At 56.3% G+C, this 20,222-nt stretch overlaps 8 protein-coding genes across 8 annotated transcripts; 6 read left to right on the plus strand and 2 right to left on the minus strand.

Moving 5' to 3' along the window:
* The first annotated feature begins 700 nt into the window (after positions 1–700).
* MONBRDRAFT_35487 (uncharacterized protein) lies at positions 701–2,232 on the plus strand. The gene is made up of 5 exons (XM_001742116.1): positions 701–872; positions 990–1,121; positions 1,193–1,417; positions 1,575–1,711; positions 1,861–2,232. Exons 1-5 carry the CDS (start codon positions 753–755, stop codon positions 2,165–2,167), a joined length of 921 nt encoding a protein of 306 aa, XP_001742168.1. The 5' UTR covers positions 701–752; the 3' UTR covers positions 2,168–2,232.
* A 266-nt stretch (positions 2,233–2,498) lies between these two features.
* Positions 2,499–5,704, plus strand: MONBRDRAFT_4940 (uncharacterized protein; the record flags this gene model as incomplete). Its single annotated transcript, XM_001742117.1, has 2 exons — positions 2,499–2,999; positions 3,113–5,704. The coding sequence occupies 2 exons, from the start codon at positions 2,499–2,501 to the stop codon at positions 5,702–5,704; spliced, it is 3,093 nt and encodes a 1,030-aa protein (XP_001742169.1).
* Positions 5,705–8,764: 3,060 nt separating this feature from the next.
* On the plus strand, positions 8,765–9,870 carry MONBRDRAFT_17087 (uncharacterized protein; the record flags this gene model as incomplete). The annotated part of the gene is made up of 2 exons (XM_001742118.1): positions 8,765–9,186; positions 9,282–9,870. 2 exons carry the CDS (start codon positions 8,765–8,767, stop codon positions 9,700–9,702), a joined length of 843 nt encoding a protein of 280 aa, XP_001742170.1. The 3' UTR covers positions 9,703–9,870.
* A 1,256-nt stretch (positions 9,871–11,126) lies between these two features.
* On the plus strand, positions 11,127–13,509 carry MONBRDRAFT_35489 (uncharacterized protein; the record flags this gene model as incomplete). The annotated part of the gene is made up of 3 exons (XM_001742119.1): positions 11,127–12,602; positions 12,691–12,832; positions 12,966–13,509. Exons 1-3 carry the CDS (start codon positions 11,651–11,653, stop codon positions 13,507–13,509), a joined length of 1,638 nt encoding a protein of 545 aa, XP_001742171.1. The 5' UTR covers positions 11,127–11,650.
* Positions 13,510–14,218: 709 nt separating this feature from the next.
* On the minus strand, positions 14,219–15,140 carry MONBRDRAFT_13808 (uncharacterized protein; the record flags this gene model as incomplete). The annotated part of the gene is made up of 5 exons (XM_001742571.1): positions 14,219–14,320; positions 14,417–14,455; positions 14,576–14,634; positions 14,748–14,844; positions 14,928–15,140. The coding sequence occupies 5 exons, from the start codon at positions 15,138–15,140 to the stop codon at positions 14,219–14,221; spliced, it is 510 nt and encodes a 169-aa protein (XP_001742623.1).
* Positions 15,141–15,572: 432 nt separating this feature from the next.
* On the plus strand, positions 15,573–16,200 carry MONBRDRAFT_4944 (uncharacterized protein; the record flags this gene model as incomplete). The annotated part of the gene is made up of 2 exons (XM_001742120.1): positions 15,573–16,001; positions 16,117–16,200. 2 exons carry the CDS (start codon positions 15,573–15,575, stop codon positions 16,198–16,200), a joined length of 513 nt encoding a protein of 170 aa, XP_001742172.1.
* A 273-nt stretch (positions 16,201–16,473) lies between these two features.
* MONBRDRAFT_4945 (uncharacterized protein) lies at positions 16,474–18,369 on the minus strand (the record flags this gene model as incomplete). The annotated part of the gene is made up of 3 exons (XM_001742572.1): positions 16,474–17,865; positions 17,954–17,996; positions 18,128–18,369. The coding sequence occupies 3 exons, from the start codon at positions 18,367–18,369 to the stop codon at positions 16,474–16,476; spliced, it is 1,677 nt and encodes a 558-aa protein (XP_001742624.1).
* Positions 18,370–18,922: 553 nt separating this feature from the next.
* On the plus strand, positions 18,923–20,216 carry MONBRDRAFT_22057 (uncharacterized protein; the record flags this gene model as incomplete). The annotated part of the gene is made up of 3 exons (XM_001742121.1): positions 18,923–19,075; positions 19,179–19,406; positions 19,461–20,216. The coding sequence occupies 3 exons, from the start codon at positions 18,923–18,925 to the stop codon at positions 20,214–20,216; spliced, it is 1,137 nt and encodes a 378-aa protein (XP_001742173.1).
* Positions 20,217–20,222: the final 6 nt, after the last annotated feature.

The following is a 20,222-nucleotide window of genomic DNA, read 5'->3' on the forward strand; positions in this document are numbered from 1 at the left end:
CTAAAGCTAGGGCTACAAGTCCATTTCGGGTGTGCTCGGCTGATACATAAAAGCCACGAACAGCAGCCTCTCAGGGCGCTGCCAGACGCAAGCAACATGGAAGCACAAACACGATACAGTACACATTGCTCGAGCCACGTCCGACCAACCCACCGTAGGTCACAGAGCCGATCATCACCGTGGACTGATCGGTAGCATTGAGGTAGACGGTGTAATCAATAGCATGCGCGGCAACCGCCAGCAGCAGCACCAAAAGCAAACGGCAGCCCATCATGTCGGATGGTCAAGACGCCAACCGTCGACGAATAAAAGGCACAACGACAAAATACTACCAAACCCCCGAACAATTCAAAAACCCCTTAAAACCCCTTTACAGTGTTCTCTCTCTCTCTAAGGTGCAGCATTCCAAAAACGTCAGCACTCGCTCGCGTGGGGAAGCCAAAGTGCACGAGCCGTTGGCCATTACCATTGGAGAATACAATGATCTTACAACTGACTGTACAAAGAGAGAAATAATTCTAAGTTAGCGAAGAAGCTGTAGGAGTGAGTGTTTCTCAACCATCATGTGAAACCAGTAGAGATTTCTTTTGTTTGCCACTGAAACGTGTGTGAAAAGCTGAAAATCGTTTCGGATACAATGTGCCTCACTGGAAAATATTGTATTAGTTTTGCCACAATTTTTCTGGTTATTTTGATTGTCAAAAATCTTACCTCTGCCTTGGAACGGTCAACACCCGGCAACACGAGCAAAAATGGCAGCCTCTCTGAACCGCGTCTATGCCGTCGACCCGCTCTTCCAGCTCCAGGATGGCGATGTTCGCATCGCCTCCAACATGTACACCATGGATCCTCTGATCTTGACCGAAGTCGCCGTAAGTCTCTCCCCCTTGATCTGGTGCTCGCGAGCTTGGCGCTGACATTCTTCTGCCTGACAACTTTGACCACTCACCGCCGCGACTTGGAACGTTGGCTCGTTTGCGACCCAATAGGCTCCCGGCGCGGCCAGCGGCTCGCGCGAGCAGATCCTTGAGCGACGCCAGCTCAACATTCTTAGCCAGCTGCACCAGCTTGAGCAGAAGCTGGACAAGCTGCTCGGCGGCGGTGCCGCCGGCCCCAAGCAGGTACAATGGCGATCAACGACCACGTGCATACACGGGCAACCCCCTGACCGACGCTGATGCTGATGTATTAGGGCAAGCATGGCGAGATTTTGCCCGGCAGTGATGCTGCCAACCCCAAGCCTGCGGCCGTTGACGTTGCACTGAGCATGAACCCCAAGTCACCGGCCAAGGTTGCGCTGACCGTCGCCGCCTGGCTGCAGCAGCGGGAGCACAAGACGTGCGACGTGCGCCAATTCTGGCACTCGACCCTCTCCGACCAGCCCGCCCACTTTCGCGAGCACGCCACTCTTCCTGCGGTATGTTAACACGGCCAAGGCGGGTCGGGCCAAGGCGGGCCGGGCCAAGGAAAATCGACGTTCTGACAAGCCATTTGCAAGAACGAAACAGCTCACCAGATCTTTGCCGCCAACACTTTTCTTGGGTGTAACCCTCTGTGGGTCGATGTGATGGTAGGCCAAGCTGCCTTGTGACCTTCGCCTCAACATCATTTACAAGGATGAAGCCGAGGCCGTCCTGCGCGCGTCGCCAGCTTCAGATGCCGCCATGAAGGGTGACCTCAACGCCGCCCGTTACCTTTGCCGTTCTTTCGGGTGAGGCTTTTCGAGTGTGACCTTTAGAGCGCTTTCGAGTGGACTATGAGCAGACCCGGGCATGACCTTGTGCATATCGATTACCATGCCCTCCGTCTCATTCTTTTGCGAACATATGCCCCCACCCCGCCCTTTTTTTTTTTTTTCAGCTCGGCCCTTTACCCCAACAACCCCATGTTGGCACTGCAGGTGGACGAGTGCCTTGACTACGTAAACGACTTGGCCACTGGCACCTCGAAGGAGGCCAAGCCTGCTCTCAAGGCTTTGAACGAGAAGCTCGGCAAGTCGGCCCATCTTGTTGGCACCAGCATGACCCTGGCTGACATTGGCCTCTTCTTTGCTGCCCAGTCGACCAAGGCCTCCAGCCTCCCCTCAAACATCAAGAAGTTTGTCAAGGAACACGAGGCTGACTCCCTCTTTGTGTTTGCCAATGACGTCCTCGCTTGCCTTGCTTAAAAAGGCCGCACTTCGCTCCAAGCGCTGTCAGAGAACACCCATTCAATTGACATCAACTGACCTTCCACAAGATGTCAGATAAAATAGACGCATTCATGCATGCAATTTGCTGTTCTTTGCTAGGGCAAATCTTCCAAACAAGAGCAGCAGAGCAAAAATAATTGCCGACAACCTGCTGGCCATGGGCTAGAGTGGGTGAGCATCGCAGGCCTGGCGGAAAGTCGGCAACCCTTGATGACCTCCCCAAGGCCAGGTCCAGCTGATTTGATGCGACATTGCAGTGCAGCACTGGCCTCGGTCGAGAGTCCATTGCGCCAGCTGGCCGTGGATCATGACTTGGCGAGCCCCACCGCGGATACTTCGGGCACTGGCCCTGGTCCTGCTCACGGCTGCCACCACCCTCCTCTTGCTTCAGTCGCACAGGGGCATTGCTCCTGTACAGGTATCTGAAGGTGCATTGTGGTCGGCTACCGGCGTGCGTGCGAGTGCCACGGCTCGCGGCGGGATTCCCCGACAGGTTCAGCACGCACAGGCCACCCCCCGAGTCTGCTTGCTCGGCAATGCCGAAAGCGTAGCCACCGCTGAGCGGTCGCATCGCATGTGGGGCCAGGCGTTTCCCTCATACTGGTACATATGGAATCAGGTCGTGCCCAGCACGTCACCAAGCCAGCTGAACACACACCCCGCACAACTCCATGTGGTGGCGTCAAGTTTGAAGGCCCGGGCCCTGACTTTTGCCGATGGCATCCAGCTCAATTATCAAGCTGCAAAGGAGCACGACGATTGTGACTACTATTTTGTGCATGATGATGACCTTGAATTCACGGTTGCCGTACGTTGCATGCCTCGTTCTCTTCCTCGGTTCTCTGCTTTGACTTGCATGGAAGGCTCATTGCATCATGTGCTTCCCCCCCATCTCTGGCACGTTGCTGCTGTGTATTACAGGCGGGCTTTTCGCAGACCAAGCAGCCTATACATGCGGTTCTGCTACAGTGGCTTCAACGCTGGCAGCCGCTCGTGGCTGGCTTTCCTTGGGACGTGGGCCGTGCCCGCTATTCAGAACTATCCGCCATTGCTCATGCGCGGGCATCCACCGATGGTTCTGCTTCGCCCCTGGTTCTATTTGACAATGGTATGGTGCTTTACCACACCAGCGTTGCGGACTTCTTCATCCCCTTTGCCCCCGCAGGTGAGGGCGGGTTTGTGGGCAAGTGGACGCTGGGCGCCCAGTTTTTACACCTCTTTGTGCCCTGGTGGCTACGGGAGCGGGCTGCAACTTGCGAGCAATTGCGCTACCGCAATCTCATCAACCTCGACAACCTCAATCGCACCGAACGCGCACGCGGGCGCAAGGAGACAGACACCCTTGTATTCTACGGCGCAGTTCGCCACCCCTACGAATATAAGCTGAACGAAAAGTATCGCAACTTCTTGAAGAGTGGTCTGCGCGACAGTGCGCTGCGCTTTGGTCCAGAGACGCGGGTTGCCGACGTCACTTGGCGTCCAGCGTCAGGCACCCCCTCAAATGCTTCCGCCACAACGTCCCAGCTGATTCAACGTCTGGTACAGCTCTACCACTGGAGGCACCCGGCGCTGTCCAACAACGCATGGGTGCGTGCCCACGCCAATGAGCTGCAGCGTCAATCTGCACAGGCTTTGCCCAAGATGCGACTGGACTTGCATATTTTTGTTCATGAACGAGTGACGGCCTTTCAAACGCTGTGGACGAGCGTTCAGGCACTTCTGCGGCCTTCTGCTCACATGGAGATAGGCATTGTGGTGCACCACGACCCGAGCCCCAAGCCACAGATACGGGCCGAGCTCAGTAAGGCCTTGCATGCCCTTGTGCACCCTTTTGCTCCCATCAAGGTGGTAGAGCACTCACGGCCACTGGGCCTCAAGGCCAGCATTTTAAAGTTGGCAACGGCCGATGCTCGTTTTATTTGGCTTTTGGAAGATGACTTGGAGGTCTCGCCCTTGGCGCTGCGCTTTGCTGAGATTTGCATTTGGCGCTATCTGCAGAACGGGCCTTCACAGCTTCTTGGGTTGTCTCTCTACGCCCAGTTGTACAACGAAGTGACCGATTCTTACTTGCCTGGCGCTTCGAAGACAGGCTACGCGGCCACACTCACAGGGCTGCGGCGGTGGCGCATGCCACAGTCATGGGGGGGCATTTATCGCGCCGATGCTTGGAATGCCTTTACACGCTGGTTGGCGCAGCAGCCCGCATCGGCCCGCTTCCTGCTGCCCCAGTCCCTCACCAATCGCTGGCCAGAGGCCTACAGCTGGAAGAAGCCGCTGCTGTATTTCATGGCTGAGCGTGGGCTTGAGCTGTTGTATCCTGTGCTACCTCACCGCTGGAGCCTTACAACCAATACGCTGGTCGCTGGGACCAATGATCAAGTTCGTGCCCACTCGTCCAAGTGGCTGCCCAAAGTCGAGCGCTTCAAATTGTCTCTGCTGTCGTCAAATGATACCCAACAGCTGGCACCAGGGTGGCAGGAGCTAGCGACAAGTGATGGTGCTTGGACAAAAATGATAAACGGGTCTCGTGACTATGCCTGGCAGCGAGTCCTAGCGGCGTTTCCCAGCTTGTCTACGCTGGACGTGCTAGATGCGCATGGACATGTCCTCGGGACAGACGCCCAGGACGCCGCGCGGCGAGCCACCGAGCAAAAGGCTCTATCAGCTCAACAGTGTGTCAGCGTTCTCATTTATCTTCGCCACGATCAAGCTCCAGCCACCATCGCACTGGTCAAGAAACTGTCTCAGACACCCATCGACTTGGATCTGATAGTTGTGAGCCCCGATGCAGCCGCGGCGCATGCGCTGCAAACAGCCACGACCAGGGAAAAGTGGGCCAGTCACCTGACCGTGTTGCACGATCCCGCTGTCTCGGCCATGAGCTACATGTGGTCCCGAACAGCGCGGCAGGCGGTGCGCTGCCAAGCACTATGGCTGCAAGACTCCGCCTGGCCCGTCACCACTGAGAGCTTTGTGTATGCCGTTGAAACGTTCCGAGGCCATTATTACGACCACGTTGTTGGCTTGCAGGCTGCAGCGCGCAATCACCAGGGCCAGGGCGTTGGCATGGGCTTTCTGCGGAAGAATACGGAGCATGCGTCCTGGTTTCTGCCAACCAACCTGGTCATACCGAGTGCACTCACTGGGCGAATCGCCATCCAAGGTGCAACCCCCGTCGCAGATCAATGCCGCTGGCTTGTGCTCCACGCGGAGCTGGCGAGTCGACAGTTTTGCCCGGTCATGATCTGGCAGTGGACTCGGCCTGAAATTCTACCCGTGGAACACGATGACGTCCAGCTTGCGGCTTGGCTGACTGGATGCATCGAGCATCTTTGTGGGCTTGGCGTGGCGCCCAACGATCTTATGCTCTTGCGAACGAGCCAGTCGGTGCGTATGGAGGCACGGTATGGCACCACCACACGCTATATCAATCGCGAGTGGCTTAAATGTGCTCCGCGTAGTCCTGCAATTGGGGATGGCAGCAGTTTCTTGCATGATTTGGGCGTGGCCTAGAGTCTGCACAGTCCATCGTTCTCTCCGTTAAGAATGGTTTCCTCTGCACCTCAACCAAGTCAAAAGTCACATGTCATGCATGATCATAATTAACAATAATAATATTTATGATCTTTTTCAATTTCAAGTTCGTCTAGAGGCAGCCGAGGGCTTCTGAACCTCTGAGGGGCACTCTCAGCACATGGCACCGTTCTCTCTTTATCACAAGCTCGAAACACATATCAGCGGACAGCCTAACAAAGGCCTCCATGTGTGTGTGTGTGTGTGTGTGAGTGTGTGTGTGGAGGGGGGTTCAAGCATTGAAGCAATGTTGCGAAGGTCACCCAGCTCATGCAACATCGAGTCACAGCGCTGTTTCAGGTCTAGCCTTATAGCCTCAGCGGTGGCGCCAACAAAGTCTACACCTTGAGGGCCGGCTCAATCAACTGGACTCGGGTCCGGGCGCTGCGAGCAGGCGCACCACGCAAATCATCAGAGAGCAAAGCAGAGCAGGAAACAGAAGGGAGTAGATGTCAAAGCAATGGCAGTGTGTTTGACGTGTGCTACCAAACACACCTTCGCGCCTGGCGTCAGCTGAGACAATTGATGCGTTTCAGAATGGAGGGCAGCACCAAGCCCACAAATGCCAGCGCGATGAGGCCCCACATCACGTCAGGCTGCATAATGTCGCGTCTACCAAAGGGATAATACATAGGGAGAATGCTTGAGCGGATCCAGTGCTGAGCTGCATAGCCATGTCGTGCTTACGTGGATTTGAGTTTCGGAAGAATTGTGCCAGCCTGGACACCAAGGAAAGCTGCCGGTGCCATGCCTACAAACCCCCCAGATATCATATCAGCAGACGTGAGACATGCCTTTTCAACCAGAGTCCCGTTTGGGTACGAGCCAGGTGGGGCGAGGTGACACGAGATGGGTGGGTCTTGACATGAACTTGCCAAAGAGTGTCGCAGGCCAAAATATGCGCATTGGAATGCCGATTTGTCCACAAGCAATCGTTACAAACCTGGGTCCAACACATACCCACACCCCACACAAAGACAGAATGAGACTGATAGCACCCTTTCTACGAGCAATGCTGCTGGAAAAGTACGATGGTGGCGCAACACCAGGAGCGAGGGGGCCTTCAAAGCAGTGGAATGATTGAGCAGACCAGTTGGGGGTGAAAGGAAATACGCGGATGCCAATAATGCGCAAAGTAAGGTGGTGTCCATCATCCTGGAACTAAGGACGGGCCAAACGCACGGCAGTTAGCACAGTGAGTACGCGCAGAAAGAAGCCTTGGCAATGAGCAAGTGACTGCAATCATGTACCTGTGTACGAAATTGCTGCAGTTTTTTGGGAAAGAAATGTCGGACGGTACGGCTGCCTAGGTGCTACAGAATGAGGAAGATGACACCGATATGAGGCTGCGCGCCCCTCCGGGCAAAGTGCCGCGCATCCACCTGCAAAATCCAGCAAAGGGATTTGCAAAATCACAATGCCTGCCTGACCCGGGTCATCTCGTAGAGGATGGTTGAACCAAGGACAGTCAGCAAGGTGGTGGCAACAAAGCCAATCTCGAGCCCAAAGAGTGCACCAGCCACTGCATGGGACAAGGGTTGCAGAGTATGAGCACGGGCATTAGCGTGGTTCACAAGGAGAGTTGCGGCGAGACAGTGTGTGCTGCGCCGGTCCCGCAGCGTGGGGCATGATTGACGCACACAGGTTGAAGAGCGTGGAACCCGGGATGGCAAAAGCTTGCAGGTAGAGGTAGCATGCTGAAAATGCTGCCAAGGTAGCCTCAAAGTGTTCTTCACGGAACTGGATTAAAACATGGCCTGCACGGAGGCGAGAAAGCGCATGCTTCAAAGTGAGGGCAGAGAATGGTTCATCTCGGCGAGCCGATTGGTGTTATCCGCTCTTGATAGCGGCCGGTGACATACTCAGGGCCTTGGCGGCAGGTAGGGAGGTGGGCAAGCGAAGCTGCTCGCGATCCTCAGGCGACATGGGACTACCAAACGAGAGCGCGCCCAGCGGGGCACGAGTGGCAAGTCAACGCAAGCAAGTCAGACAGGCCAATGCCGATCCAGAATCGACTGTTTACCTGAACATGTGCCAGGTGAAGCATGCAACGGCCAGGAGTGCGACAACGGCGAGCACTAGGAGGCGGTATAGATCATGATGCCAGTCAGCCTGGAAAAAGGAGAGGTCAAGTCGTGAGGGGAGCCGAGGGAGCAGCAGGGAAGCAGCTTGAGTGGCGACACAAGCAAAATCCAAGCCGGCACGGCGACAGCTTACGAGCTTGGAGGCGGTAGCCTTGGCCTGTGAAGCCTTGGTCATGGCACCTTGCGTACTGGTGCTTGGACCCACGGCCCAAGATAAGACCCTGTCCTTCCAGATGGACCACCAGTCTGACACCGCCATTTGAAGGTTTGCTGGTCAATGACGTCGTCGGGACAAGTCGTGCCGCGCCGCGGCTTCAAAACAAAAGTCAAAACTCACGCTCGAGTCACAGAGCGCTCAAGCCTCCCCAAAAGTCAACCAACCAGCCAGCCAGCCAGCCAGCCCCTAACACCCAGCAGCCGCAGAGCCCTCTGATCCAGCTGCCGTCAACTCGTTCGTCGTCTCGGGGGGGGAGGGGGGGGTCTGCCTCTTTGCACCATAGAAAGCTGCTGCTTGTACACAAATGCTTGTACACAAATGCTTGCACACCAAGGGGAAAAAGTGTTTTACTTTCTCATAGGAGGCCAGATGTCAGAAATTATTGGATGACGCACACAACGAGTTCATGGACATGGACATGAACTGCCATCATTTGTTGAAGACGAGAACTCGAGCACTCGGTGTTGGTGGTGGTGGCGGTGGATGCCAGCTGTGGGTGGGGTGGGGTGGGTGTCTTGGTGGCGTTGGATTGGCGACGGTGGTTGTGGCAACAGGTGCAGTATGTGGGGTCTGGTGGGTCGAGTTGTGGGCCAGCTTTCGCGGCGTGGCGTCCGTTCTTATGCTCAGACGCCCGGGCACATGAAGCTGGACGCGACGAAAAATGCTTGGGGCGCTCGCTTTACTCTAGGTCGGGCTGGAATGGCGGCCGCCGCAGCTGCGGCTGGTGTAGCGTGGGTCACGTGGGGAGATCCATCGTCAGTGTCGGCCATTGAACCAAGTCACGTGGCCGGCGCACACACGGGCAAGGTCTACCTGGTCGGCGCAGGTCCCGGGGCTGCCGACTTGCTAACACTACGGGCTGCACGACTCTTGGCTACTGCTGATGTGGTGGTCAGCGATGCTTTGATCGGGCCGGAGATCTTGGCTGGAGTGCGTGAGGACTGTCTTGTCATCACCATGGGCAAGCGTGGGGGTGATGCACGGGCCACCAAGCAGACCGACATCAACACCGCGCTTGTAGAGCAGGCGCAGCAGGGTCGCACGGTTGTGCGTCTTAAAGGCGGAGATCCGTTGCTCTTTGGCCGCGTCGCGGAAGAGATGCGAGCCCTTGACGCTGCCGGGTAAGCTCTTCGTTTTTTCTTTGCTCATGTTTGACCCGCCATCTTCTCTAATTTGCATGGCGCCATCTCATCCATCTGTCACCGGCTGAGGGCAGGGTGGCATACGAGATTGTGCCGGGCATCACGTCGCCATTTGCAGCGGCCGCGGAGGTTGGCATTCCGCTCACACACAAGACTTTGAGTACCACGTTGGTTCTGACGACGGGCCATGATCCATCGCTACTGGACTTTACCGCGCTAGCACGCATGGACACGGTGGCCATTGTGATGGCGACGCGCACCCTTGAGGCCATTGTTGACGGTCTGGTCGAGGGTGGCAAGGCCCCCAGTACTCCCGTCTGCATCGTTCGGAACACCACCTTGCCCAACGGCGCAATCTATACCGGTACCCTTGACCGGGTGGTGGCCGACACGGAGCGACTCAAACTTTCGCCGGCCGTCCTTATTGTGGGTGAGGTGGCGGCCCTGGCCCAGGGCGGGGGGTGCACGCCTGACCGCTTAAGCGCCGAACTTTGATGTGGTAGCACGGACCGTCTTGCTGGCACTTGCCCAGGAGCAGGAGAATATTATGATGATCTGTGGGCAATCCTCATCTAATATTATATTCTGTGGGCAATCCTCATCTGGCACAGGGATGGCCATAAATGCCCATCATCAATTTGACAGGAATTTAACACAAACTGCAGAATCTCGATGGGCGCCAGCCACTTCAATATGCGCCACAGGCGCTAGCGTGGGCTGCCGAGACAACAGGAGGTCCGCACACACATAAACAAGAGCGAGGGCACCAAGTGCTTGGTGCCCACGCGCAGATTGGCACTGAAAGTGGCCACAGGGTAAGCTAAAGTCACACACACACACACACACACACACACACACAAACGCATTACGCTACGTTTATGCCAGTACTGTCCTCGGGGGCGGCAGCCGGCGCTGGTGATGGAGCGGCAGCCGCCGCCGCATACGAAAAGGTTTGCGGCGGAGGTGCGGGTTTTGGACCCTCCTGCCCGGCGGCTGAAGGGACACTTGGGCCTCCGCTCAAATTGACTTGCACCGCACCTGCGTCAACACTGTCATCGGGCGCGTACTGGGGAGCCTCAAAGCTGGGGGCATGACTGCGGCAACAACACGGAGCGGATCGCGTGAACCAATGCGGCAGGTGAGGCAAAAAGCCATGTCAATGGCGCGCAGCCTTTATAGGCGACAGAGCGGTCATCTGCACGATGCCAGCGCACCTGTGATGAGATGGGCCGGCTTCGACGCCGGGGCCTGGCGCCAAGATGCTCGCAGCCCAATCATGCCATCGCTCTACAAACAGCAAACAAACAAACACGCAACCAAAGCCAAGAGGGAGCCATTGAGTCAGACGGCCATCAGTGCCTCAGCGAGCCGCCCGGATGCCAGGCCTACCAAGTGTGGATCGATCATCGTCGCCATTGGGGGCAGCGTTTCCATTCTGATCTGACGGCTCGGGGGCCAGAATGGAAGCTGCCCACTTGTGAAACCCTTCAAACGACATGTTGCGTCCTGTCTAGACCCAAGTCGATCCCCCCCCCCAACCGTGAGGAGAAGAAGGCACCCGTCGGAACCGTGCGCGCGTCCGTACCTGGAGCCCCTGGCTGATCGGCGTCAAGCGAACGAAGAAGAACCAGAAGAGAGACAGAGAGACAGAGAAAGTAAAATAAGACAACAGACACACGAACAATATCTGACATCTGACATCTGACATCTGACGATACAATTACCAAATGTCAACGACCAAACTTTTGGTTATGTTGTTGTTGTTGTTGTTGAAGGGAGAGACAGAGAGATCAGAGAGAGAGATCGAGTGTGTGACTCACTCACTCACTCACTACCTCTTGTGGCTCATGTCCCTCTGCCTCGTTTCGACAGCTCCCTTCAAGTTTTTTTTTGGGATTTCCGCCACTCGCGCTGGCAGCTGTTCCTGCTGGACGAGAGCAGTGCCTGCCGGGTTGATGCAGATTTGGTCCACCTTGCCCAAGTTGACACTCTTCCCCAAGATCTTGGGTGGTGGTGGTGGTAGCTGGCCGTGTTGGTGCGGCTCGTGGCCGCGTCGGGCTTATAGCTCCAACTTGATTGAGGGCAGGGACCTCCCACCCTACCCGGCTGCGTCATCGCGCAAAGACGCCCAACAAACTCAAGGCGGGCTCTCTGTTCGGCAGGAAGGCACACGCGCGTGCTCCGCTATATCGTCCTGCAAGCCTGTCCGGCTGCGATCTCACGACGCTTTGCTGTGGCAAGCCAATGCACCGCCCAGCTCATGGGTTACCAAGCCTCTGGATCAGCGAGCGACTGCAAAGCCGCAGACCTGTTCGGCCCAACCGTACATGAGTGTGGGCAGAGCCGTGGGGCGTAAGCTTTAGGTAGCAAGCAGCCACCTTCATCTTTTGCGTGTCCAGGGTGCTCATCGAGCCATCGCGCAAGGCTGCTGTGACCACACGCCATGGCTGACTTGGCCCTTGAAGATGGTGTGGTTGAGGTCGAGCTGGACCGCGATCCAGAGCTAGGCTTTGGGTTCAGCATTGCTGGTGGCGTGTACGATGACCACGGACAGTCGGTGCCTGTGGTCATCTCCAAGGTCAAGGAGGGCGGCCCGGCGGATCGATCGGGCAAGTTTGTTGTTGGCAGCCGCGTTGTGAGCATCAATGGCAACAAGACCGATGGCGTAATGCACGATGTCGTCGTCAACCTCTTGCGCCTCGCCGGCACCCACCTGAAATTGCGCTTGAAGGAGACTCGCATTGATTGGTCCATCGCTGCCGCTCCCACAGCGGGTGCTTCCGCGCACCTTCCTGTCCGCAACGACGCGGCTGCCCGCATCCACCTGCCCGTGGCGTTTGAGCGCGTGCAAATGCTGTACAACTTCAATGGCCGCTCAAACGACGAATTGGTGGTTAAGAAAGGTGATATCATCCATGTGCAAGGCCGCAGTGCCGATGGTTGGTGTACCGGCGAGTGCCAACGCACTGGCCAAAGCGGCCTCTTTCCAGCTACCTATGCCATGCGCCTGCGCCACGATCCCAGGGTCATTGAATCGATCTACTCGGATCTGGAAACCTATCAAAGCCTCGGTAGTGTGAGCGGCTCGGACTCACTATATGAGCACCTGCCCGAGGAACAGCAGCTTTCTCCCTCACCACAAGCCAGCCACACCGACTATGGCGTCTCCTTGGCCGCCACCCCAGACCTGTCAGATGGTGACGGTCACTACAGTCGTGTCCCTGCAAGAAGATCCACCGCTGCGGGCAACCACATTGATGTCTTGTATGCTTCGGTTGATCGCAAGGCCCTGGTGGTCAACGGCGACGTGTACTCTGCCGTTCAGCGAGGTGGCGATGATCCCGTCTACTCACGCCTCAGCGCAGCAGACGAGGAACATTATGCTTCACTCTCACGTCAGTTATCGCGGCCGTCTCACCCCCGGCTCTGGCGTAACCATCCTCTTCTGCACCGCTGTCTCACCTGCTCTCGCACCCTGCTTAGGGCATCGACGGAGCATCTCCATCCGGCCCGACGACGCTCCTTATGCCCACTTTCCGGGAGACAAAGCGGAAGTGCTCTATGAGGGGTTGCCCGAGGAGAAAATCGTAACCAGCAATGACGCACCCCCGATCCCCGAGCGACGGTGAGACGAGGCATCTGCTCAGCAACCACACGGCTTTCGCAGCAAAGGCAACGGGCCGCTTGGAGCACAGCCCTGATGGGCCCTTATTGTCTTGCCATTGTGTCGTTTGCTGATTATATGTATGGTCGTGTAGGTATGACGTCGAGGAGATGATGAAGCCTATGATCGAGTTGACCATTGACGAGGGTGCACCCACGGACGCAGAAGACTACGAGCAGCTGCCCAATGACTTGCCCCGCGCACAAGCACAGGAGGATTTGTACGAGGATTTGCCCGAGCTCACGAGCGAGGCAAAACCTGCCGCGCCGGCCTTGCCAGATCGCCCCTCGGCCCGAGGTAGCAGCCCATTACCACCACCCAGCCAAGACCCTTCCCCGTCATCAGGATCCGATTTCCCGCCCCCAGAGGCCCTGAACAAGTCGGCGCAACGTTCGCTACGAAAGCAAGAAGAAAAGGATCGCAAGCAAAAGGAAAAAGAACGCAAGAAAGCCGAAAAACAATACAACAAGGAACTGAAACTGCTTGAGCGGCAGCGTCGCAAAACGGAGCGCCAGGCGCGCAAGCGTCAGGGCAAACCTGATCGTCCTTCCGTCGACTCGACAGCCTCGGGTGCCATGACACCTTCCTCGAGTGCAACCAGCAATCGCGGGACCCCCATCCCGCCCCCATCTCCTTGATGAGCGCCATGTCTGTGCCTTCTTTGCAGTGTAGATCCCGCATAATGCCACTCATCGCTGCCGACACACCTTGTCTGGCTGGTTTCTGCTCTTCGGCCCAAACATGTCCCATGTATTTTTTTTTTGTTTTCAGCCTTCTTCGTTTGAATTGTCCTTGGTTGCTCTCCTTTTAACGAATATCCCATTCATGTTAGATGATTTGGCATCCGCAAAGCCTTTGAGCTGTTGTGGTCTGCACTCTGATGCACCCACTTGGTGGTGCTTGTCTTGATTTTACCAATCTATTGATTGCGGCAACTGGGACTTGCACTCCTCCGGGGTGGTTCGATGTGTCTCAGGTCTACCGCCAAAGGTGGCTGTGTGATGAATGCTCGAGCACGCTCCACAACAAACACAAACCAAATATTGTGCAACAACCAATTTGTGTCGGCAGCGGTGGAAGGGGAAATCAGAACTCGTCAAGAAGAAGATGAAGAAGACAACAGAAAACTTTGCATGCTCATGGTCCGCCCAAACAGAGCACAAATGATAACTCTGTCTTTCAATGATCAGGCCGAGCCGGAGTTAGTTGCCACTGTTGCCTTGTACGCCACTGCGCGCTGCTGCCAAGGCCTTGGCACCTAGGTTGGGGACCCCATGTGATGTGATTGAGCGCGGTGTTGTCTCAGGTAGGGCTGGGCAACGGGTCGAACACAGCACGGGGGGACCGCTAGCGGAACGGCAACGAACCCAGGTTGCTGGACACCTGTTCAAACTCATCCAGGGCCGCAGAGCTGTTGGCTGATAAAAATTGCGCCTCTTCCGGTGAGATCTATATCAAGGGCAACGTGCAAATACGAGTCAGTCCAGCCCGGCCATTGCTGGTGCGAAAAGCAAGTTCTTGGCACGTCCTTGACGCGGCCCGTACCTGTTCTCCAAGCTTGCGCAAGGCTGTCAAGATTTCCACCTATGCGATCAAACGACGTCAGTGGGGTATCGCGAGCATTTGAAGGATTGTTATCGCCGCAGTGATGACACAGTATACAGGGGCAGCCCGCTCGAGACGAATCAACAACGGAAGACACACCTTTTGTTCAGTCTGCTGCTGGGCTGAGATTTTGCCAATCTTGACATCGCGCTCCATTTCTAGAAGACAAGCAAAGAAGTGAATTGATGCGTGTCATCGTCTGCTGTGACACACGATTGGTTCGAGGCTCCGTTGCAAGACAAAAAGAAAGGAGCTGGATCGGAGCACCTACCGGCGAGTCGTTCGCGCAGTTGTCCCGGCTCACGCTTGGCAAAAAGACGAATAACCTCTGGTGTTTTGAAGGCATCACTCACAGCGGCTTGAATGGCCTACGGACCAGTACAGATGAGATGGCGGTTGCGGGAGGGCAGTCGTTCTGTGTGTTCAAGAAGCCAGCCAAAAAAATTCGAACCAGCTGCATGGCTCCAAACTGGTCAACGAGGGACATGTCGCCCTCGGTCATCTTGGGGGGGGGGGGGGGGGCTTTGGAACAGAAGCAGGCAGCTCGAGGTTGCGCCGCTAACTTGAGTTCCTCGAGATCTTTGAGCTGAACCATCAACCGTTCCAACTGTTCCTCCATATTCTGCTTGAGCAGATCCGTCTCCTTGTTCCCGCGAGACGCCATGACGAGTTTGTTCCGAAAAAAAAAAAAAAAGAAAGAAATAGAAATGAGAGAGAGAGAGAGAAAGAGAGCAGAGAGTGTGTGTTTTTGAGAGAGAGAGAGAGAGGAAGAGAGAGAGAGAAAAAGTGTGTGTGTGTGTGTGTGTGTGTGTGTGTGTGTGTGTGTGTGTGTGTGTGTGTTGTGTTGTGCCAAAATGCTGACAATAACCCATTGCATCAAAGAAAAAGAAGAGGAGGAGAGCGCGTTCAGAGGGAGGGTGGTGGCAATTTTCTTGCGCAGGGTTGGACTCCAGGCTGGCTCAATCGAGACCATCGGCGTACCAGGAGGAGGCTGTGCACCGCGGCTGGGTTTCCTTGGCCTTGTTGTTGAGTATACGCAGATTATTCCCGGGTTTCTGAATTTTGCTGAGCTGAGCAGAGAATATTGATCAGCAGGATGAGTGAACCATCGTGCATTTCCAGCTTTCAAGGCCCTATCCAGGCCTGGTTGCGGCCCGGACAGTGGTGCTTTGGGGTGCGGGCCATCCGTCAAGGGGAGGAACGCTGGGCCTGTGGTTGCTCACGACAGCAGCTTGTGGACGGCTTGGAGGCAGTGGTGGCCAGCGCTCAACTCAACGCCCTGGCCAATACCCGCAAGGTTCGCATGGGCAAAGTCAAGGAGGACTTTTCTTTTGTGCGCATTGAGAGCTACACGGCTTCTGCCGAATGGCTCGACGTTACCGAGTTTCACATTGAGAGTGCTGGCGATGGTGTCAGCGTGCGCGTCAAGTCCTTTTCATCTGGCTTTACCCCGACCTGCGTGCCTCTGGCCCCGTTGCTGAGCGCCGTGTGCTTCTGGGTCCCGTTCTCCGATTATGGCCCTCAAGTGCGTGCTTGCCCCGATCACGCCCCCGATCCCCCTCGGTGCTTAGCCAAGCATTATGCTCACCCACACGTTCAATTTCTGGTGAACATGTGAATTGTTTTACTGTTCCGTGCAGGGGAGCCTCAACAAGCTCCGAATCAAGGAGATTCGTGAGCAGCTCACCAAAGACGGCCTCGTACCCTCCATTACAGTCGCCTGAGTCCTTCTGTCTCAGTCTACCCCCTTCTTAATGCTGGTGATGCTGGTGGAGTGGCGCAACGCTCAATTTGCTTGTGCCGGACGGCTGCGATCATGCTGTTTTCTCCCTTGTGGGCATGGTTCTTGATACCTTTTGTAAGCCCACATGCATGTTCCCGTGTAGTGAAGCTGTGCTGTGCATGGCCGAAAGCACCATGGGTCAATTCCATAAAAAAAACAGAAAAAAAATTGCCATTAGTCGGATTTGCTCACCACGATATCAAGCTTTTTTACATTACAACATAAAGTTGGCCTCACCCCCCAAGCTCATGAGATCGGCTGTTTCGGCTGGCAAGGGCAAGTCTCTGCTGACTCGATCACGGTGTTTAACATCTAGTTCCTGTAGCACGGCCAAGAGATCTGCTGCAAGATCATCTTGCACCGGCCGTACCCAGCCTTGCTCGGTCGTCCCCAATACCCGGCAGCTGCGATCCTCTCGTGCGCTTGTGGTTCCATCGTCAAAGAGCACTTCCTCGGCAAAGATCTCTGCCAGTTCACTCTCCGCGCTCGTGTCCACACTGCGCCAGGCAGACAGCTTGGTCGTGTCAAAGGAAGGTGGGGGTGTGCTACGGGTTGTACCCACGTCGCTGGACAGGGACTGGCGCGTGGATCGAGGCAACGGTGAAACTCGTTGCTCAGTCTTATTGGCTCCAACTGTCGCGCCGAGGGAATTGTTGTGTGTAAAATCAGGCACGATGAGTGTCGCGGGGGTGGGACATAACGATGCTGGTGGTGGGAGCACCTGCTTGGGCGGCATCTCGGCTCGAAGACGGTCTGCAGCTGGTGGAGCCATGCTGGCATAGGTTGGAGCGTCCTCTAGAGACCGCGGTTGGAAGTTGAGGCTGGGTATGGCATCCGAGTCGGGCTGTGCCGGGTCTCTCGAGTCATCGACTGATTGACTTGCCTCCATGGCATCCATCACGGCCGGGTCCGTAGCGTGGCGAGCACAGAGCGGAAGCGAGAAGAGACGCTGAACCTCCGCACACCGCATGCACGTTAGGTGGGGGTGGGCTCCCGTGGACACTGTCTTTCGAGCTGGGATGGAAGACGTGGGAGGGGCCGGTTGCGGAACGGCCGTCAGGCCGGCAGTCAAGACCGCGTCATCTTCCAAGTCCAAGTCCTGCCACGATGCTTGATGGCGACGCCGGTCAGCGCGCTTGGGACTCTGGGTTCGGTGCTTCAAACATGCAGGCTCGGTATCCACTGCAGCAAACACGTCACATTCGTCAGATTGTGGACTCGCGACCAACGGCTGCGTTGATGAACGGGACGATGCCGGCACCAAAATGACCTCGCGCTCGATGGGCGCGGGCGGCGGGCGGGCCTGGTGGCTGGCTTGGGCCTGGCGCAAAGCAAAGTGGTCGATGCTCGACTGGGAGCCGCCGGACGAGAACCCGTCATCAATCAGGTCCGAGAGCCGAGACTTGAGAGGGGCCCGCTGACTAGTGCGCTCGGGCCGAAGAGGACTTGAACTCGGCTGATAGCCAGCAGCTGGCGCGGCCTGGTACAACGGGTCGCGTTCTACCACGACGCTGACCTCGTACGCATCGTCACAAAACTTTTGCTTCACAACTTTGAGTGCGAGGGCGTCATGAAGGTCGGCTCGGCGCAAGTTGAAACTGTCGACCTGTGCTCAAACCATGCCGTAGGCGAACAAGGTAAGAAAAAGTTGGAACAAGGTAAAGCACGCCTTTTGTGAGGGAGCGGCATCCCACCTTGATGAGGACATCGCCTACTTCCAGCAAGCCAGCACAGGGGCTGTGGGCAGGTACATGGGCAACCTGCAAGCTACGACATCAGCCGGGCACGGAAAAGGTCAAGAGATAGCAGAGGCTTGCCAAGCTTGCGTGCAACCACCATGAGAAAGGGCAAGACCAAGAACAACGTACCCATCATGGCCAGAGGCCGAGCCTTTGAGGGTGATGCCCAGTCCCACGCGAGGCAGCTTTTTCACGGTGTAACTCAGCGCCAGGAGGTGTTCGCGAACTGGCCACGATGAACATGAGTCATGGGAGGTGACGGATGAGTGACTGCGCCGAGGCGGGGAGCTGCTGGGATGATTCTCCAAGCGTTCGACGGCCGTCAAGGGGCCATCCATCTGGCGGGTCGAGCTAGCGATTGGTGCCGCCATGGCAGGCGAGGCTCACGGGAAAAAGTTGGTGCTGCCCTATTACCTTAGAGCAGAGAAATAGGCAAGGGAAGATGCTGGCCGGCTGTGCCTGTCCCGCCGAGTGTCCTGTTCTCTGCTGGCTCACAACGCAATCGAGCGGGTTTCCCGGCAACGCGGTGACAGTGCAAAAAGCCAATCCCACCGAACAACGGCGTCGAGTGCGCACTCCAATGAAAGAAAAACTCTTTGTGTTTGCAACAGCAGCACAGAAAAAAAAAATAGAAGAGGCGCGGCTAATAAGAAATTCGTAATCGCCGGTTCTGTGAGATGAGGCGTGCTCGCCGTGATCGCGCTCACGCAAAACCGATCAAGGCCCTTTTCGCTACACGCAATGATGCTTTGCAACGCCCAGCACCTGCCTACCCTCGCGCGCTGTCAAAATCCGCCAGCAAGCAAGCAAGCAAGCAAGTCAACCTGACGCGCTCAAGCGGACAGATAAATGTCAGACAAAAGAGAGTTCAGAGAGAGAGACCGTTTTTTTTTTTTTTTTTTCCTGTTCGGGCATGGAATGATAATGGCGGCGACGCCGATGCCGGCAGCCAGAATCGTGTCGGTGGCTGTTTACGAGGATATCCATGACGCTCTTGCTGCAGTGCCGTTGGGACACGAGCAGGACCGTCAGGCGCTCTACCTCACGCTTGCCGAGAAGCATGGGCTTCCCCTTGAGGTAGCTCACCTGTCACCTCGTGCTGCTGCACTGCGGACAAAGGTTCAAACCAGTCAACACAAACTTGGTGCCTCACGCGCGACTGCCCCGCCCGTCATCTCAGACCATTGCGTCACTCAGTGCTGCACTTTTACGACAATGGATTCCCAAAAGGGAGAAGGAAGTCAAGCCCGACCAACGGCGGCAGGTGTTTGAGCGGTATCGCAAGCTACCACCCGTGCGTCGTTTTGCTCAGCAACAGCTGACCTGCTTTTGCACTCGATGGGTTTCCCTTGATCATCCATCTGAGACTCTTGCGCCCACCCACGTGCCCACGAATGTATTCACGCGTGTAAGTGCGTTGTTCTCACTGCCGTTTCTTGCCCACGCCGATTACAAAAATTAGGAGCGCTTGGTCCCTGACATGTTTTGCCGGCTGGCCCAAGAGGAAGGGCGGACGCCCGTGCGCATCATCAAGGACATTCTGTGCCGACTCATCTCCTTTCAAGATCGCCTCCGCAATGTGACTCGCACCATCACCCAGAACAAGCAGTTGGCCAAGTCCCTTCTGCGGCATCCCGAGCAACTGCGGACCAGCGAGCTTTTCGCCACCGATCAAGAACTCGAGGCCTTTTTGGAGGCCATGCAACTGGCGTTTCAGGTTGAGACGTGTGAGGGACCCCTCCGACTTCAGGAGGCCAGCGAGATTGGTCAAGCCTACGAGGACCGTCTGCTTCATGACTGTTCCACGCTTGCCGTCCGCATCATGGACGAGAACCTATGCCGCGCCGTCGGGCTGAACGTAACTCCAGACGTTCGTTTTCCGTTTGCCATTCCCTGTGCTGGGCTGGCCGTCACGTGGATGGATTCCAAAGCCCTTTTTGCTGATGCTCCAACCATCGTGGATCACCTCGCACATCAGTTTACGCGTTATCAACGCTTGCTTGGTGCTGGCATTGCCGTCTACTGGTTTGGTTTCGTGGCTCAAGTGCCTCGTCAATTGGCCAAGGCACACAACCTAGAGGTTCGCGATGATGACCCAGAACTTGTGGACACGATCGAGCTTTGTCGGCGCCACCTGGTTCTGCCCGTCGTGTCTTGTCCTCGAGCTGAGCTAGAGCGTGGCCTGGCGCACTTGAAAAACGCGTACACCAGTCTCTGACAGACT

The sequence above is a fragment of the Monosiga brevicollis genome, genomic scaffold (genome assembly GCF_000002865.3).
Source record: "Monosiga brevicollis MX1 MONBRscaffold_2 genomic scaffold, whole genome shotgun sequence".
Classification (NCBI taxonomy): Eukaryota; class Choanoflagellata; order Craspedida; family Salpingoecidae; genus Monosiga; species Monosiga brevicollis.

What these genes read in the sequence shown, in the direction of transcription:
- MONBRDRAFT_35487 (XM_001742116.1), top strand. Translation starts at nt 753, where the DNA reads ATGGCAGCCTCTCTGAACCGCGTCTATGCCGTCGACCCGCTCTTCCAG. An exon ending in AGCACGCCACTCTTCCTGCG is followed by an intron (nt 1,418 to 1,574) that starts GTATGTTAACAC and finishes ATGTGATGGTAG; the next exon opens with GCCAAGCTGCCTTGTGACCT. An exon ending in TACCTTTGCCGTTCTTTCGG is followed by an intron (nt 1,712 to 1,860) that starts GTGAGGCTTTTC and finishes TTTTTTTTTCAG; the next exon opens with CTCGGCCCTTTACCCCAACA.